This window comes from Adelges cooleyi, unplaced genomic scaffold (assembly GCF_023614345.1).
Source record: "Adelges cooleyi isolate 19-005CV unplaced genomic scaffold, UGA_ACOO_1.1 ACOO_flye_CR_arks_rails_tigmint_CR_PRNA_108, whole genome shotgun sequence".
Lineage (NCBI taxonomy): Eukaryota > Metazoa > Arthropoda > Insecta > Hemiptera > Adelgidae > Adelges > Adelges cooleyi.
Genome location: NW_026095761.1, coordinates 11,224,396 through 11,241,220, shown reverse-complemented (window position 1 = coordinate 11,241,220; position 16,825 = coordinate 11,224,396). Strand labels below are relative to the sequence as shown.

General features: G+C 36.4%; 1 protein-coding gene across 2 annotated transcripts in view; it reads right to left on the bottom strand.

Annotated features, from left to right (window-relative positions):
- Nucleotides 1-1,431: 1,431 nt before the first annotated feature.
- LOC126844053 (paired box protein Pax-6-like) overlaps nt 1,432-16,825 on the bottom strand; it is a 33,280-nt gene continuing 17,886 nt past the window's right edge. For both annotated transcript variants that reach the window (XM_050581906.1, XM_050581916.1), the window contains 6 exons: nt 8,554-8,902; nt 5,944-6,096; nt 5,105-5,187; nt 2,628-2,941; nt 2,173-2,420; nt 1,432-1,590 (listed from right to left, as the gene is read on the bottom strand). In XM_050581906.1, coding sequence (XP_050437863.1) covers nt 1,505-1,590; nt 2,173-2,420; nt 2,628-2,941; nt 5,105-5,187; nt 5,944-6,096; nt 8,554-8,902 — 1,233 coding nt within the window. In that variant the 3' untranslated portion in view covers nt 1,432-1,504. The remainder of the gene's footprint in view (nt 1,591-2,172; nt 2,421-2,627; nt 2,942-5,104; nt 5,188-5,943; nt 6,097-8,553; nt 8,903-16,825) is intronic.

Below are 16,825 nucleotides of genomic sequence, written 5' to 3'. Positions count from 1 at the left end.
TTGAACAAAATCGATACATTTTTTTTTTTTAAACCCTTGTTGATATTTTAAAAACTTTCATTTAAAATTTTACTAGATCACTATTACCAATGATTAATAAAATAAAATATATTTATTACGTACATATTATATTTTTTGTGTACTCAAAGTAGAATGTCAAGTCAATAATGTCAATAACAATTATAATTGAAACTATAATACTGTACACATTTTAAAGCACTTAAATGGAATACAAATTTACTACCTAAGAAAATAGGCAACGACACTAAAAATGAATTATATATTACATTTATTTATTATACTTACCTGGTATTTGACAGTATGTCAATCATCGACAGGGCTGTATAACTATGCAAAGAACTCTGCGAACGCAATTATTTGAAGTTACTTTTTGGAAACTCAAAGTGTTATTGCGGAGCGGGTTTTTATTTCCAAGTGAAAGAAGTGAACTTATACAACTTTTGACCTTATGGGTCAACGGTTAGTCTAACGTTAAAAAATAATCTTGGTTGCCATCATAAAAACTTCATTACACTAATAACTTTTCAATGGAACAGACAATTACTTTTTTTTTTAATGACTTTTTAAAATTAAATTATTGTTAAGTTATAATGAGCTTCTTAGCCGTCTCCAAAAAAAAATTAAAGAGATTTCCGTCGTTGTTATTATTATTATTTTATAAATTTCTTTTTTTTAACCGTTATAATGAAATATTAAGAATAAGTACCTATCTTGTATACTCGTACAGATGGTATTGTTTTTATACAACAAGGAGATATTAGTGTCCCTATATTGTTATCAATTGTTCATCTTCCTGACGATTATTATCCTTAGGCAGATATGTAGGCACAACAGTATTTTTTAAATAAATACACATTTTATTTAAAATTTATGAAAATTGCATTTATTTCATAATATATAATATATATTATACACTTATTGCAAATCATCGCGAGATCGATCTACAGTATAAAATATATTGTAATGTACAAATTGCAAATAAATAATAATAAAAAGAATGATATAAAATAAAATAAAATCTGATCACTTTATAGCTACAATCTATATATTTTTATTGGAAAATGTTGTCAGATACTAAAGACTTTTTTAAAATTAAATTACCAAACAACTGTTTTGTTAAAGTAATAAGACTACAAAATAAAAAATAAAAATAAGTTAAACTGTGTTTATATATGTATATATTATATTCAATAATAATATAATATAAAACTATATAGGTCCATAAATTAAAGAAGTTCTGCATCTGCGTAGTAATATATTTAAATGATTTACACAATATCCTATATTATAATACAATATATCTATGTACAACAAAAAAACGCGTTTGGATTTTACAATATATATATATACGTATAATAATATGATACATAAAAAATAACTATATTATACTTATGTTTAAAAAATCTTGTTATAGAAAATAAAATTGTGCACGCACTATGCTATTAACGGTGGCTCACCTATGCCATGGTCGTCACTTCCGGATTTACTGCAATCTAGACCAATAAGTGTGCTCCGGTGCTTGGCTCAACGGTATTTGCACCGGCACTGATACTCCGGCAGAAATGACTCCTAAAACCAAACGCCATACTTATTTTACTGACAAGTCGCCAAGAGCAAAACATATAAGTATCTAAGTATACTATCGGAGAAGACAACATTTTTCGCTCGAATGATTTTTTAATTTATCTTCCAATCCGTTTGCTTTGAAATAAGTGCAGTGAGAAACTATCCACTTAAATTATGTTTTTCGCTAATCATACTGATACATAAATCTGTCATCGACTAATAATCATATTCGAGTAACGCCAAACTCTGTCTACCGTACACGATAAATAAAAACATGCATTTTCCTGTGTTTCGAATGATTTAAAAAAAAATGAAATTTTTTTTTTTAACTACCGAGTATTTTGACTCAACAGCATTGGCGGAGATCCGGGGGGAGCTTGGTATTCTAAGAAACCTTAAAACATAAAACCAATGCTTTTTAAAATACCTAGCCTTTTTTTTAGTAAGAGATTTGTTGAAATAAAAATAAATATAACATTTATTTTAAGTTTTAAGGTTTTTAGAATCTCGAGCCCCCCCCCCTGATCTCCGCCAATGCTCAACACGGAAAATGTAAAGTAAAAAAATGATAAAATTGAAAATTACCTGTGCCTGTAGCTCCAGGGGATGTGTTGGACGCGTGATGTGTGGACGTTGGGTAAGCCGCGGGGTGCGTGTTGGCGTTGACAGAATGAGCGGGTGCCGGCTGACACGGTACCCTAGGAGTCGAAGACACTGGATGGTTGTACAGCGAATCCGGTGGAGGGTGATGGAACATGTACGGGTAAGAGCTGGCCGGGTGATGATGGTGATGGTGATGGTGGTGTCCGCTCGTCACCATGCTGGACATGGAACTGCACAACCGAACAAAAAAAAACACACACACACATAATGACACAAATATTTTTTTATCCAACATAATTATTGCACTAATAGCAGAAGCAGACCCGACAGACACACAAATCATGTACGACTAGGTCTAGACTACATTAGAAAATGGCTTACGTGCAATATTATATTTCGCTGATTAATATTTTTGGAAATTTTTCTCGAAGACTTACCCGTAGTTATCGGTAGGCATAGTGGCTATCGGCTGAGAAATGGATTGATACATGTGATTGAAACCGGCGGCCTGAATGGACGACAGCCGGTTATTATGACCTCCAGGTGCCGCAACCGGACCTCCACTACCACCTCCACCAACACCTCCTCCGACAGGATTGGAGGACGACACAGCCGGTGGACTGACCGAGGCGGACGACGAAGACAGTGCGGCCGGTGTGCCGCCATTTTGCTGGTCTAAGCTGCCTCCCCTGCGCTGATTCCTTAGCTTTTCCTCGCGCCTCCATTTCGCTCGCCTGTTGCTAAACCAAACCTAGAAACAAACAAAAACAAAAAACAAAATTAAAAAATGATGATTTGATTAGTTTTTGGGTCATTCCATAGATATATTATATGACATAATATTATGTTTCTTCTGAAAGAATTTCCAAAATCCCATATAGCTTTCAATACAGTTTCATTAAAATATAATTTTCTAAAGTAAGGTCGTTTTTCCTTGCCTACAGTCCACACTGACCAATGCGATCTAATGCATTTAGCTAATAAACAAACCACTTGAAACGTACTAGAGCTCTTTTTTTTCTTGTACACTACACACGCGGCCATGAGGGATGATACAGTTCGTACGTTACTATGTGTGTGTGTGTGTCCATTAGGAATTATTACAAACGGTCGTCCCATTGACGGTTTCTATTTCGATTGTACATACTGCCCATGTGTCTTTAATATTATTTGTGAACCATTCAGCAGACTCACCGGCGTGTAAAAAAACGGTCAGTAGTGTAGGCGCACAAATGTATAATTTATATATATATATATATATATATTAAGGCCACGCATTTAGCAAAGAACCTGTATACACGAGTAGTATTACATCAATTCACTTTGTATGTATTTTTCTAATTTAGCTAATGACCCAAATATATTATTAATCACTCTAATTACAACAACGGCAGCAATAATATAACGTAGGTACCGACGGCTGTATCGACGTGTTACACTATAACACCAGTAGAGCCGACGGCAGCAATTTATTTCAATATAAAATTTGACCAAATTTACCACTTGAGATGTTTTTTAAATGACTCGCATAATCGTAGTACTAATAAACGTAATTATCATTCAAATCCAACAATTTCATATAGTATATTATAATATAATATAACTAGTATACCACCGACGTACCACGACCGTGGGGTCAACAGTACAAGTAAAATAAAAATTGCAAAATTCTGTGCAGCTACTTATTTGCTTCTGAGTAACCTGATATTTTATGGCGTTTAATTTTTCCAATATTGCCTTTAACAGCAATTCTGCTCGGCCTATCCCCAAAAAAGGAAGACTTTGGCAAATTAGTTTTTACTTTTATCGCTATTCGAGTTATCTATATATACTGCACACCACTCCTGCTGCGTCCGACAGGCTCATCTCGTTGGACGCGTGTATAGCACACCATTTACCTAGTATTATAAAAAGAGCGGGGTCGAAAACCGACCACGACGGTCCCTATGCGCTTGTTAAATTTATGTCCACCCCCTCATTCGGGGGTGGACATATGGGTTTTTATTGCCTTTGTACGAGGGCGGTTCGCTATTAATCAGCCACTTTTTTTTTGCGAGTGTGTGTGTGTGTGTGTGTGTGCTATTCTTCCTCTCACGATGTCCGGCAGCGAAGAGGACAATTTGCCGACGATCAACCGTCAACCGACGGGGCGTGTGTGCGCTAGCTGGTAATTGAACTGTCCCCAATGCAATTGCGCGGCACAAACATATTATTTTTTCTTCCCTATCGCTCGTTAATGTAATAAAAACCCTACCCCAGCCGCAGTACTAGTCGTCTAGTATAATTGCCTTTGTTCAAATTACCTGTTGCGGTCTATATATGTACCTGAATCTTAATAAAAAATAATGTATTTTGGCGCGGTGACCTGGCGATTCGACGGTTTTCCATGACAATCAAATGTTACTAACTTGAAAACGAAGTTTAACGAAGTTCTGAATACGTTTAAGAGATCATATTATTATGTAGGCGGAGATACATTGTTATGAAAATAATAAATAAAAGAAAGTGGGAACATCTCACGCTACCGGAATGCCGCTGAGCTATGTGAGTATACACACAATGCAGTGAGGGCAGTGGCGACCGGCAAAGGCAGCCAACCGCAGGCGCACATACCCATAGAAATCCCAACAGGGGTGGTTACCCCCTTTTCAAAATCAATACCTCGCCCTGTCCGTGGTTTTCATTGTCGCCACCACCGCCGCCGTCATCCGCGTGGAAATCTCGAGCAAATATTTTCCAATCGCTCGGAGCTTAAGTAAAATATTTTTTTTTTTTGGCGCCCCATCGGGGTCGATGAAAATTTGTTTTTTTTTTTCTAAATCCAATAAAATATCGGTCGAAATAGTCAAAATTGCATACTGTGCAGCTATATAATATATTAACAGTCTTAATAACGATAGTGTGTGCTAATTACCTGTATTCTAGCTTCCGGTAGAGATATATTGTCGGCCAGCCTCTCTCTGGCAAAAACGTCGGGATAATGTGTTCTCTCGAATTCTGAAACACAATACAAACGAAATTAAATAAATCACATTGTATTGGCGTTGAACGGGTTTTTTTACAAAATGCGACCACGTATAGATAATTTACTGCCGAGCAAGCGTAAGTATATATATACTATGATAAGCACTAATAAAGGAGCAAAGTTGTGTGAAAGTTACACGCGCTTTAGAAACCGTTTAAATTTAAATCTAAAACTTTTGTTGTGAACGTTGCGCGGTGTAATAATATTAATTTTGAGACGTTAGGATTTACTTTGAAGTGTTTAAAACAATGATTGATTATTATACACGCTTGACGAGATAAATATCTAAAGCAAAATAAATGATTATGTTCAAAGTTTAAGTTTCCCTCTTATTTACCTACACAGCGTTCGTCGAAAATCTAATTACTATATAGATTAACTTCCGAGAAGTTAATATTTATTATAATTTGTTCTATCAATAAATGGAATTTCGCATAATAAAAAATTGCTTATCCGTCGATATTTTATTTTAGTCCAAGACTTAATTAAAATTGTTCAACGGTTTACCTACACAGCGCGTTCGTCGAAAAAGTAATTACTAAAAATTAACTTCCGGAAAAGACAATCATTTATTGTCCGCTCGTAATGTTTTCTACAGGAAAGGGAATTTCTCTAAAAAAATAAAATTGTTTATCCGTCGATATTTTAGTTTAGTCCAAGACTTGATTACTTAAATTACAACTTCCAATTATTATGTGTGCCGCGCGTATTTGAAATTAATCACAAACCTTTTTCTAAACTGTCTATTTGATCGTTGGTGAAACTCGTTCTGTTTCTTTGTAATTTTCTTTTCAGTCTAAGTCTTAATTGCGAATCGTCATCCGCCGAAGAGTTGTGCTCGGAATTGCCGTCTGACGTACTTTCAGGCGCCAGTTCAGCAGCTAAACAGAGTACAATTAATACAAAATAACCACACGCCGTTATCCAGCACTTGATAGTCAAGTAAACTGTATGTAATATATTTTGTTATTTTTTATTGATATCGTCCAAATCACCGACCAAGTATATTCCCATTATATAAATGTGTTAAATGTGAGAATTAATACGTAGCGTTACAATTTTTTTTTGTATTTCATATCTCCTTATAATTTATACTAAACATATTATGGCTACTATTTTGTATACAGCGTTTTGCATATTTTGTTTTTTTTTTTTGGGGGGGGGGGCAGTGATAATACCTATACCGAAACCCCTATAATGAATAGCGAGTGAGTAGCTTTCATAAATGGAAAATGCGACTAGCTATTCTTGACACGGCCCGTTGGTAAGCATTGCTAAGCTGACACGTTTGGTATGTTTTGAAATCTACTTCTCGGTCGTGTTTAATATGAGGCATCTAGTTTCAAAACCAGCCCTAAGACATTTTGACAACGTTTTTGTTTTTAAGTCACCACACAGTACATTGCATATGTTAGGTAAAACTGTTATTGAATATCAAATAAAGATATTATAACTAATTCAAACTGTGCTCGTTTGAAAATCTTGGTTGGTTTGAAAATCTGAAGAAATTATTTGTTGTTTGTGAACATTTTCAAAAATTGTTTTTAGCTGGTTTTGAAACTATAGGCGCCTCCTCATTGCATAAATAAGGAACTTTCGATTTTTGATCGGCATCAAAAGCCGGGAAAAGCTGGGGAAGTGTCGTTCTCCTCATTCTCGGGGGCGAGACACGATCAATCGGTATAAATAGTGCGTGTGTACGGTGTTGTATTCTCTTGTACGGTTATTACACCGTCTATAATATACCTACCGGTGTGTACATATATATGTATACGTAGTGTACACGGTACACACACATAACTCCAATGTATACAGAGTGTGCGCAAGTGTTGCGTGGCGCGTGTGTGTACATTATAAAAAGGGATAAGAAGGGCGAGGGCGGTCCGGGACGAGCCTATCGCATCCCGAGGGTTGTGTGCTCCGAAACGGAAGACCTGCCCAGTCATTGTGTCTGTGTGTGTGTGTGTGTGTGTGTGTGTGTGTTTTGTAGGCCGTGCGAAGGGAAGAGGGGAGAGATAGGGCAGAGTGTATATTTTTCATTTATTTTTTTTTTTGCGATGGAAGCGCCGAGACTACACCGGCGTTACCGGAAAATAGCGTACCTATAACCTAGCCGTGTTCGTGCAATAGGTGGATGACCTATCTTGCACACATTGAAGGCCGTTTTTTTTAATTATAATTATAGTCTAACATTTTATTAGGTTTAAAACACCATGCGTTTATCGACGGCCGATATTAAATTAAAAAGGTTTCGATAAAACATATGAAAAACCTCCGCAAATTTAGAGAAAAAAAAACTAATTATTTACACTTAAATAGTGCAAAAAAAAACCACTCAAATGTTGCTAAATTTGACTCGAATGCTATTCGCGTAGTTTTTCTTATAAAGCATTCAATCGCATTGATTGTTTATACATATCACATATTGTACTTTGAATTTAACATTTCCAAATGAGACTCTATAGAGAGATAATTACGGTATTATTTATTTAATTCTACGAACAGAAATTAATTACATTTAGTAAAGAAAATTAACGATTCGAATTAATTCGTTGGGAGTATTTATCTATAAATCTTTTATTTATGTCTTCATTACGTCTTAATACTTTTATAACATTTAATTTTACTGTTTATATTTGTTTGTAGGTATACCATTTATGTTTAATATTCATAAAACTGTTCTTAAGAAAAAGATATCTGGAATTTTTTTTTACAGGAAAGAATCAACAAATTAGTATAAGATTTGTTTATTTTAAATTGTAAAAAATGAGAAAAATAATAAAACCACAGCGCAAAAAAGCACGATTATATATACAATATGTTAATAAATGTAGTAACGAGTTAATCTGATATAGCTGTATAATTTTATACAGATTTCGATTAGAATACTATAGCGGCTAATGGTTGATATACTATTTTCCTTGGACGTCAACCCCGTTTTAACAAAATTACTTTTTTAAATAAGATCAGGAGTTTTAATCATTGGAACTCAATGATACCAAACGTCTCAAGTATTAAACCCGACAACGGTTGATGGTCAAGTTTTTAATTTAAAACAAAATACAAAATAGACACTTGGAAAATTATTGCAAGAGGGCTAGGTACATATTATAAAGTATGACAAAGTAATATTGAAAACTTCGAATTTCTAAGTCAAAGCCAACAAAAATGGATTTACGATAACACGTTTAAGGACTGCACAACGGTGTTTTTTTAATCCAAATAGAAACTACTAAATACTTTTACTAGTCCTATTAATAATTAATAAGTTACTAAATACTTTTATTTGATACTAATAACAAAATAAGCTGTTAGTATAATACAGTTTGTGCGCTCACCTCTCCGCTGAATGTCATCCCGGGACACGGTGAGGGACGCCGCGGTGGCGGCCAGAGACGCGGCCGCCGTCGTGCCGGACGGGTTACCGGGATGGTGACCGGTGGACCCGACTAAAGCTGGATGATGCGGCGACGGCGCGCCGCCGTGCGCGCCGTGACCGGGCGGAGGCGGTGCCGCGTACCACGGCCATCCGGTCTGGCCGTTGAACATGCGCAATTTGTCGTAAACCGATTCGGCCGTGCCGCCGGCACCGCTGGCACCGCCGCCGATGCCGGACTGGTGTGCCGACGTGGCCTGGTGTTCCTTTTGCGCCGCCAAGTTTCTCAACACCCGGTTGATGGACGACACCTGAAATAGAAGAGACGGTAAGAAATAAGAAAACGTTTTAAAAACACTACTATAACACTACAGTAATCATCACAATTAACCCACAGCCGCGCATGATATATTTTTTTTTATTACCTACACGTAGCGTGTACAAACATAGCACGCGCCCGATCAATATTACACGCTAGCAGATCGTACATAATAATAAAAACGTATGAAAACGGTCGGTCGAGTGAAAAATGTGCGGATAAAAAGAAGAAAAAAAATTGTTTAATCAGTTTGTTCAGCGCACGGCCCGCGTGCATTGTCCGTGTGCAAATCGGTGTGTTAATTTGGACAAATGCGCTCGAAGGGGGTGGCCGCCACCGCCACCGCCGCCTCCTTCGTATAATGAAGTATTGGCTGGCCAAGTCATTGAACAAACACAATAAAACAAACATTCTGCGTTAAAGGAAAGCGTTTTAAAAATAAAAAGAGAGACCCGAGACAACGCACAACATTGGCTATATATGTACGAGTACAACATGCGGTAATTGCGAACCTTTCAAAAAAACAAAACCAACAATGAGGGGAATGAAAAATATTTGTTTGTTTTTCAAAACCGGATCTGAGTTTTTTCTTCCTCGTCCCTATACGCTTAAGAATATTATGCCTACGCCCTACACGCAAACGCCGTGCAGTCGGACGAACAGCAATGATTTTTGATGAAGTTTTCTTTATTTCTGTTTTTTTTTTAATCTTCGTGCTAACCCTTCTGGGGTTTTAAAGTTAAAACAAAAAAAACCCATCGCGGTAGTTGAATAAATATTACTTTAGGTCGCGGTTACGGAGCTCGACAAATAGAACATATAATTACACCGAAAAAGTTTCATTAAAAATAAAAACCATTTCATTTTGTAAAAACGTTCTCTTTGGAAATGATTAAAGTACACATAAAAAGAAACAATCCGTAACGTTTAATGCGTTTTTATGCCCAAGTACTCATGATGATGGATAGGCAGTTTTAAAGGATAACATCAAGAGCTTAATAAACATTAACATTTTTTACCTTTTGTATTTTATGTACACGTTATAACTAATTACTTTGTTCTATTGTAATAATATTAACGCTAAACAACATATTGTATTTAGATACGCACGTTTACACCTGTTTTTTCATTTTATTTTTGAATACTAATGGTTCCGGTTATGAACACCTAACTAATCTAACCGCGTTCAACTTTTATGGAAAACCTGATACCGATATCGGTCTTTGGACGTTCTTCTCATATAATTTTTAGGTCTCCCGCCACCTTTGGGTAGGACACATAATATTATACAGAAACTTGTAAATTATTTATTTAATCTAATGTTATACAGGATGCTTCCAAATTCATTAAGGGCAATTCCTTTACCTAGACACACCGTGTACAGGAGAATATTCAATGCTACATAATCTCGTTACGGTAGCGGAGAGACGATTTTCCTAAAAGATAACGTTGTACACGCTGAGAAACAAAAAAAAATAGAATTGCTCTTACCGCCCGATATATATAAACCGAGAGAGTATATATATATAAATATATATAATATTATGATATTAGAACCCGAAATGCTTTTTGGACCGTGAAACGTTGTACTCGTTAAGTGTAATTGCGTTACGTAAACGGCGACTGCTGCTGCTGCTGTAAGTCTGTGTAACTCTGCGGGGTTTTCCCGCACTTGCTGTCGCCGCCCGAGGGGGTACCAAAAGTGACGACCGGGTATAACAAGAAAGGTCGGAGGGGAGCGAATTGCCAGTGACAGTGGGGACATAAATCCTACGGGATAAAAACAACGGCTGAGGCTGTGGCCGGGAGAAACGGTTAAATAACAAGTGTAATATATATGGGGTCGTTGTGTACGCCGCCGAGTATAGCTGAGGCTCACGGTAGCGACGTTGAGCGTTTATATGGGCTACAAGGGCCGGAGATGTAGGAAAGCCGGTGCACGGGAAGGACGGGGAGAGGAGAGGAGATTTTGGCGAAAATTAACAACCGACGTCCACCATTTTACCGCCCCCAGGATGCCGGTAACTCTCCTCTGGCGGTTTGACGGAGAAATGTATGCTGTGTATTTAAATACTTAATAATATTAAATACATATAAAAAGTATAAATAAAACTTCTAGTTACTTATATCATACTGGCCATATTTTTGATTCTAAACGCCCGTTGGTTTGTTGTTCAATAAATACAATTAACTAAATATGTGACAATATAATAAGAATATAAAATAATTAACCCCTTAACCACATAAGTTGGCGTGTACACGACTTGGTCTGTAGTATACGCTGAAGTGTACTATTTTCAGCGTTTAAGGGTTTTTTAAATATTTTATTATTATTATTTTTTACTAACTATAAACACGAGTAATGCCAGAGTTCAGAATGTAACATGAATATTTCAGTACATATGAAAAACGATTGTCGATTATAAATTTATAGTATTTTTTTCGTACACAAATATTGGCTGTATTTTTTTGACAGATTTTATTGGGCCTGTTTCCCATGTGTAATATCCGCCGCCGTATTGTTCACAGCTACAGTATCGTCGGCGATAGAAAACAATGTGATGCGGATCATAGTGTTTAATGATATTATATTGTGTCCATTCGCCATTGATCCGTCACACGCGTGTAATTCGTTTAGGAGACGTGAAGCGTGAAACGCGTGCTGAGTAACAATACACAATATATATATATATATATACCTATATAAAATCTGTGACAATGTCACACACAAAGCGGTGGCGGCGATGCGTTCACATGGGACATGGTTTAAGCCGTCAAAGACAGTTAAGTTCCTATCGCCAATATAGATCTTCGTACGTATACTATACTACTATATGAAATGGTATAACACGAGTTTTATCATACTTTATTATGCAAGTACGGTAAACATAACGCAATAAAAACTAAAACATGGAAACATGTTAGAAGGAATTTTGTTGTATTTGTTAATGATTAAAATTTAAAACGTACCTAATAAACCATATTTTCTTGAAATCGTACAGAAAAAAACTAGAAGCCGTGTGATGTAAAATTAAAGTTGAAATCAGACTTTCCTTGTTGATCGTAGAGTGAATTTATATTTCTAATTTCACCGTATTATAATTGTTTTAGACATAATACAATAATTATACACTGTACTGAAGTACTGATCTGGAGAACTCATTCGTATACATTTATATATTATGTATAATATTTTATCATTATATTAAAATAATAATATAAACCGTCGTATTGGCGACAACAATATGGTGTGTTATACATAATATTACAACCGCAGCGTGAAACCGGATTGCGTTTGCCCCGAGCTCGAACTGATATGATTATACACAGCCCCTATGGGGGGGGGGGGGGTGCCGTATCTGTCACATGGTGGTAAAAAAAAAAATAGGGAAAGGGTAGGGGGATTAAGGAAATTTTTGAAACGAAACAAAAAAAAATAACATAAAGGAGGAGGAAACGGTGAATTCAATTATTCGCGACCCGGCTAAAGCTTAAAAACTTGGGAGCACATAACAATATATGTATATAAATATAATGTAAAACGGTTATTGTGGGGGGGAGGGTGTGGGAGGTAAGGGATAGAAGCCTACAGGCAATATTACATGACGACAAAGTTTTCCGGTCGGCCGAGTTTTTGGCGTGTACACGAGTAAATTTAGAAACGGATGGTGTGACATAAGAGAGTCTAGGCTTACAGGGGGGTAACGGACAGGAGAGGGGGAGGTGGCGGTGGCGGTGGTGGTGGATGTATAACGGGATAGATTTTAATAGCATTACAGCTCCGTGTAATCTGGTCGACGGTAATTTGTAATATAATAATGTGTTAAAGAGCGTGTGTGTGTGTTGGGTGCGAGGGATGAATTTATAAAATCTATACTCGCGTATGTGTACATGTATGTGCCTATATAATATGAGTGTGTACGTACAATATAATATGCACGCATAGGGGTGGGGGGAGAATTCATTATGTACCACGAGGCCTGTGCCAGCGCCAGATGGGCTAATCAGCTGATCTTTATTATGGGCGACATTCTTCTGGACCATCCGACTGGAAACGCACCAAAACCGCCGGGGCGAGTGGTTTTGATACGTCAGCCTGCGTTTGACTTGGGACGGGACCGACCGAAAACCGATTTTTTTTTTTAAATCAATTTTTTTTTTGTACTTAAAAAAGTACGTTTCGAAGAGACGGACAATAATATAAATAAGGTTCGGGGTAATCTTGCGGATCGTCTGATGTCGTGCCGACGTTGAATGGAAACGGTTTTTTTTTTTTTAATCTAATAAGTATAACGAAGTCTTGGGTAAAACGAGGACTCCAACGAGTAAGAAGACATCTGACACATCGGCAAGTAAAGACGCTATAGTTATTAATAAAATGTAAGTACAACAACGTGGTTTGTTTCAATTCCAAGTCAGGATTAAACCATTATTACAAGAGAAGTATCTTAAAATTGAATTTTATACTAATTTAAAATAAGTTTTAACGAAATTAAGAAATTTGTTTTCTAGAATTTTAATTTAATATATGTGTTATCCTAAGTATCATTAAGGAAGCCAAAAAACCAACGTGTCTACAATTTCTGAAATGCTAAAAATCAGCTTTTTTACAAATTTGGAACTTGAATGCAATAATGTTATATATTTTTTTCTAAATTAAGGCTAACAAATATTGTGTTGAAAATTAAAAATGTTACGTCCTATTTTTATTTTATAAATGTTAAATTGATTGCAGGGGGTAGTAAGGCAAATAAAGATAATTCAAATTAGGTTATCAAGATGGAGTATACTTTTGTTGTATGTTTTGGCCTATGAAATTAACTCTCAACTAGGCGATTTATCTTGTTAAGTACAAACTATTTCAAAATTTGCTCTGTTGCCAACTTAAGGGCTTAGTTACCTAAGCACGTTCTGTGACTTGTAGCGTTACCAATCTACAATGGAAATCACTGTAATCTCAAGTAACGACGGTATATATTATTATGGATAATGGAGTCTGTTAGTTATTCTATTCAAAACCATATATTCATGTAAAATGATTTTGACCCTTTTAATTAACTGGCGACGTTGCGGGTTTATCCAAAATGCTAATAATCTGATTTTAAATTCCCGCCTAGGGATGACGGACTTTCGAGAGTAGCGGTTTTACACAATAGACGTTAAATTTTGACGAGCCTATTATTTGCGGTTAACCGGGGAGGTTGGCCGACCACGACTAACGTTGAAAAAAATCTCCAGGGTGCTATATTTTTTTGTTGTTGTAAAGGGGTGGGAATTATTTAAAACTAATTGGTGTCGACTAGGAAAGTTTCTTTTGTCCGTAACCATTCAAAGACATTGGCGTCCGACCGAACACCGGTTAGGACTCGAAACATTTGAATAACAATGGGGCTAAATCTCTTATTGCTCGGCTCGCTCTTCTTTAAATAATCTATACAGATATATATACAAATATCCATAAAATTACAGACCCAGACCAGACGGGCTTCGGTATGCGAGTACACCCGACACCGCATCGGCGAGAACCCTAAACAGAAGACTTTCAATCGCACCGCCCGAGAAGGGTGCTTTATTTTTTATTTTTTCTCTCTAAAAACATTACCGCTGACGTTTATGTAAGCCCGGGCCGATGACGGATGACCCGCCGCCCTTCGGGGCTTCGGACACGTTTGACCCCTGGTTCATATCTATAACGCACCACACCACGATGGACTTCCAAGGGGAACTCGGGTCGGTCTGTCGTCGCAATCCGTCAGCCGTTATATTATAGCACAAATAACCTAACCGATGACACGTTTGATGCAAAAGAAATGACAATAACAGCCCGTCTTTTTTTGCCTGAAATTTTTTTTGACGATTTTGTAATTGCAGCAAAAAAACAGCACTGCAAATAATTGTTCAATTTTTCTTCAAATATACACCGTCGACGCCGTGCCGGGGCAGTTTTGTTTTGGAAACAAAAAAAAGCAAGAGAGAGTAGGGAAAAATTGTCTAAAAGGCCGCCCTGTCGATACGGATCAATGTTTTTAGGCTTTCCCCGGTTCGGCCATGTTTTCCCGGCAGCGACGCTTTTCCCGACCAATCGGCAATAATTTTCCACGCCCCGGTGGTCGCCTCGACGATATTTCTTTTGTATGTATTTATTTATAATATATACCTTTTGTTCCTACCATCGCCGCCGTTTCCTCGTGCAGTCGTTTCCCGTCCCCAGCTATGTGTATACACCACTGAGTTCCCTCCAATAATAATACAACACCGGGAAAGGGGGAGCGTCCCGAGATTTTCAGTTTAGAATAATTTATATATTTTTTTCATTTTCCACATCCACTTGGTAAAAAAAAAAAATATGTGGTTTAACTTATAACCGAACGCCGCGCCACGCCAAGATGAACTCGAGCAATTATACCTATTATTACAGTATTTTGCACTCAAAATAATTGAACTTGACGGTAAGCAAAATTAAAAAAAAAAAATAATTAAGAAAAAAGTTTACTTTTTTGTAAAGAAGTGGTAATTAAATAGTCCGTATTTCAACCACTGGAAAAGTGACTGTAATGTAAACAAAATATGTTAAGGAAAAACTTTCAACGTTATTTTGTATGTACAACATGTTTTAATTAAGTTATCAAAATATCTTTAATAACACTTTTAATGAATTTTAAAAATATATATTTGGTTTGTGCTAAATTGGAAGAGGACGCCCACCGCCCTTTTATTAATAAATTAACGCGAAGAAATGTTTTTCAAAAATAGAAAAACCCCTGTTAAAGAATAAAAGATTCTTATTATTAAAAAAAAAAATTCAAGATACAATTCTTTTTTTTTTTTACAGTTTTGTTTTTAATGTAAAACCGGTAGTGTTAGTGTACATACTCTTAGTTTTATTTCAAGGTTAGGGTTATGAAACCTAACCTAATTTCATGTAACTTATAAGGAATGCTTTACTCTATATTGTGTCTGTATAGTGGCTTTATTAAAGTCTCGCATAGTTTGTCAAATTATAATTTATCTTGGTCTTGAACGCTGTTTTACCTTGTGTAACAACACACTCGGCCGAAATCGTTGATAATTGACCCGTTTGGATGGTGTAGTGCGCTTACGTAGGGAGAAAACCGCACACACTCAACAAACAGTCCTGCGGGGTTAAGTTTAATGGCCCACATCCCAAGAGGACACAGCAGCGTAACGGACACTTGAACACGCTCTCTTTTTTTATGCAATTCAAAGATCTTATTATTATTATTATTTGTTTTTTTATATGTATTTATATTACTAATTTTGGTCCTCGTTTTCACTTGTTTATTAGAGTAATTGGCACCAGCACTGGCCCTAGTACATTTTATATTCTGCCAAACGTCCAATTATCGTCAAACTATAGTAACTTACTTAGAACTTTATTTTTTCAACGCCGACGCGTATGTATTGCGCTCAAGTGCCGCGTCCAGGGTCTTTTATAACGACCGCAGAATACATTATAAATCATACAAACACTCAACAGCAACTATGGAACTTATGTTCAAACTACAACCAGTGTACCTACTACGCTAACAGAAAAATATGTTTTGAATTACATAGAAAACAACATTGATGGACTCGATTAATACAACCTATAACTAATGACCGTTTCTTATTTATAGTTATGAAATGCTTATACCCATTTTACTCGACGGAAGAAGCTCCACTGTTTTGGACGGCCAAATGTCTAATACTATACTCGGCCAATAGACGTGTTCTAGACACGAGAACGACAAAGACGGGTTACTCGAGACGGTAATAATGTGAAATCTACTGGCAGATCGAAATTGGCGAAATTCTTACAGCTGCGTTTTTATCTCTTGAAAACATTCGGCCGTTATATACCTATAACATTATTATTCCTGCACTCGTGGCGCAAACCCGTGTATAGGTATAGTAT